The 3,452-nt window shown below is 37.2% G+C and overlaps 1 protein-coding gene across 3 annotated transcripts in view; it reads left to right on the forward strand.

Annotated features, from left to right (window-relative positions):
* LOC121813531 overlaps window positions 1–3,397 on the forward strand; it is a 3,959-nt gene extending 562 nt beyond the window's left edge. The window contains exons 2-5 of one of the 3 annotated variants that reach the window (XM_042217354.1): window positions 93–437; window positions 1,231–1,347; window positions 1,748–1,791; window positions 2,521–3,397. In XM_042217354.1, the coding sequence (XP_042073288.1) occupies window positions 93–437; window positions 1,231–1,347; window positions 1,748–1,791; window positions 2,521–2,658 (644 nt within the window). In that variant the 3' untranslated portion in view covers window positions 2,659–3,397. Of the gene's footprint in view, window positions 1–92; window positions 438–1,230; window positions 1,348–1,747; window positions 1,813–2,520 lie in introns of all 3 variants that reach the window. The other 2 variants (XM_042217353.1, XM_042217355.1) reach the window with 2 other exon arrangements.
* Window positions 3,398–3,452: the final 55 nt, after the last annotated feature.

Raw genomic sequence — 3,452 nt, forward strand, 5'->3', positions numbered from 1 at the left:
TGTACCAATGTCTGAACAGTTCAGTGATACTGACGCAAATCAGTTTAATCAATTACAAAAAGTTTATATTACAAATCTGCCTTAATTCACAGATCACAATCATCAGAAATCGGTCTATGTGAAACAAAATCCAGAGAAAGAGTCTGTTCGTCTGGGAGGCTCTGTGACACTCGAATGTTCAGTTCTCTCCAAGAATAAAGAAAAAGCACTCCAATGTCCAGATGACCACAGAGCGTACTGGTTCAGAGCTGGATCTGAAGGTTTTGCTCCAAACATCATTTACCCTCTTGTGAACAACAGTGATGAAGCTCTTAAGAGACGATGTGTCTACAGCCTGACCAAAACGATACAGAACTCCTCCGATATCGGGACTTACTACTGTGCTGTTGTGACATGTGGGGAGATCCTGCTGGGTGAAGGAACTAAGGTGGAGACACGTATGTATCTGTATTTGTCTTTAAATCTTAAATGATCTTGCATTAAAGTATAAAAGACTTACTAGAGATAGTCTGATGTTTTTTGTACTAAGTACTGTAATGCGATGTTATTAATTCCATGCATCACAATGCTTGGGATAGTCTCTAAATATCACGCTTTATTCAAGTTACATAGTACAGACAAATGTAATGCACCACTGCTCGTTTCATCTAGCCTTTCCATAACTCTAATCTTTGAGTTATCTATGATTAATGGTTTAATCTTAATAGTTATCATTTCACTTTAATTGCCACAGGTACATAAAACACAAAAACAAAGCACACTCCATGTAGTCTGCCTTCATAAACATTTGTGAAACACCAGATTGTTCTTACAAACTTGTTGAATTCAAGCATGGTACTGTAATAGGATGCCACAGTGACAACAGTTTGTGAAATTTCTTTCCTCCTACATGCTCCAGTATAAATGTTTTTATTGCAGTGGAAGTAACAAAGCCTCAAAGTGGCAAACCACATAAACTTACAGTGTGGGGTTGTTGAGTGTTGAGAAGCATAGTGCATAGTGCATAAAAGTCACCAATGCTTTGCAGACTCAATAGATGTTCCAAACTTCCGCAAGCATTAACAGCAGCACAAATACTGTGCTATGAATACAAATACTCATCATAAGCTGTCTCTACCTCTACAAAAATAGAATATTGTTCGTTATAAGAACATTTCTGCAACAACTGATGAATTCCATGATCACATATTAAATTAAACAGTCTCTTTCTCTCTCTTTTAACTAATGTAGGACCAGGATTAGGCTCTGTTGTCCTCATTCTTGGAGTTCTGCTAGGTTGTTGCATTTCTGTGATTGTGCTTCTTCTTTTGTACCCCAGAGGGATAAATGTTTGTCAGCATTGCAAAGGTGGGTTTATCATAACTGCGTGTGTGTGCGTGTGTGTGTGCATGTGTAAAGATATATTTTTAAACTAAAATTATGCTTAAGATCCAAATATTTGTTTCACTTTATCATACCAGGACAACAACATGAACACAGGATAACAAAATATATAATTATATTATATAACCTTGTTAAACAATTCTTGTGTGAGTAAACACTCAGTGGAACACTTGTAGTCATCTTCTTCCCTTTGTGTTTTCCTATGTTTCATTTTGTAGTAGTAGATGTGTGTTTGAAAAGCAAAAGTTGTCATATCACAACATTGTATTGCAAAAATAAATACTAAAGATTCACTGCTTAAAACTTCTGTTTTAATGTTACCACACTATTATTCCAATCATATCCCCAAATCGTATTGCTTTAGGGGAAATACGTGGGACCAATCATGCTGGATGTGACGTGTCAAATGTGGGTCAATCAAATGATTTGGTAAATGTGCTTTTACTATATATTGTGCAGCATGGTTTTGGAAAAGAGATTAGCAATTTCATACCCACAACATATAATAAAGATATCACAATGTCTTGTTAAATTTGTTACAATACAAAGTGCTGGAATAAAGTTAATTGGTGCACATACAGTTAGTTTTACAAATGAAATTGTAGAAATATTTACGGGATTAATAGAACAAACCAAACCCGTACCATTAGAGATGGAGGCTTTAGAACTGAACATCTTAACTGTGTTGACTGTATTTTTAATCTAGTGTCACCTGAAGACCTGAAAATCACCAGCCTCCAATATTGATTTTCTGACTTGTCCCTTTACATTGAGAAACATTATTTGGAAGTTATTCCACAATTTATAGACCTATTTCTTTTGCAGATTGGTGAAACTGCCCATCTTTACTTCTGAGAGACTTTAATTAAAGCTGAAAATATGCACTTACTTGATTTAAAATCCACTTTGATGGAAGCAAAATTACTGAAAAATTTCATTGCCCAAAAACTTATCGACCCAACCACATAGAAATGCTGATAAAAAATTCGAAGATATATTGCAAAATATTAGAATAATCTTACACGTTTTCTTTTAAAAAATAGTAGATATATTGCACATATGTAATTTCTGACTATTCCAATAATCTTACTTGAGTTGAAGTTGATGACATAAATTCTAAAATACCTGTAATTTCAGATGATGACCGATGCTACAGTCCATTACTCCTCAGTGAGAGTAAACAGAGGGAACAGGAAGAGGAGAGAGTCAACACAAGACTGTGTGTATGCTGCTGTTAGACAAGATTCCCACACTCAGCGGCAACCATCAGCATAAGCCAAGAAGGGCAGGAGTTGTAGTCCTTTAATAGACGCTTTGGCCTTTCTGTGTTAAAATAAACAGTTCCAATAAAAGTGTTTTTTTTTCCTAAAAAACAAACAAACATGTTGTTCAGCTGATGCTATGGAAACACAACCTCTGGTTACTTTTATTGACTGCAACATAAGCTATGGTAGTATTTTTGGGCCCAACAAAACATGTTGTATAATTCACATTTGGTATACCCAAATAATTGTGTAAAAATATCAAACTAAATAAATTCCATTGGCACATTAAAGTGTTGAGTAGATTTCTATGATTCTGAAATCATGTTTTTTCTGATCGGGGGGCGGCCATCTGCTGCGACCGGTTGGGGTGACAGAAGGAAAACAGGATAAGACATGCTGTGGAAGAGAGACGGAGAATTATAACAGGTGTGATTCAATGCGGAGAGGTCTATTAACACATAGTGAGTGAGAAAGGTGACTGGAAAGGACAAACTCAATGCATCATGGCCAGTAGCGGCTTTTGATACGGGTGACACGGGCGGTTTCCCGGAGTGGCATCATGGTTCGGGGCGGCATCATCGGCAAAAAAAACATTTTGCTCGTACTCATGCTGCCCCGACATCAGCCAGCACATTTTGGGAATGGCATAGGCACCGATCGGTTTTCTATCGCCCATGCTGGGAGTAAGGGTGCCCTCCATTTGCCAAACTGGAAGCTGGTTCCACAGAAGAGGAGCCTGAAAACTGAAGGCTCTGCCTCCCATTCTACTTTTAAATACTCTAGGAACAACAAGTAGGCCTGCAG

This window comes from Haplochromis burtoni, unplaced genomic scaffold (assembly GCF_018398535.1).
Source record: "Haplochromis burtoni strain Fernald_Lab_line unplaced genomic scaffold, NCSU_Asbu1 Contig_1853, whole genome shotgun sequence".
NCBI classification, from domain to species: domain Eukaryota; kingdom Metazoa; phylum Chordata; class Actinopteri; order Cichliformes; family Cichlidae; genus Haplochromis; species Haplochromis burtoni.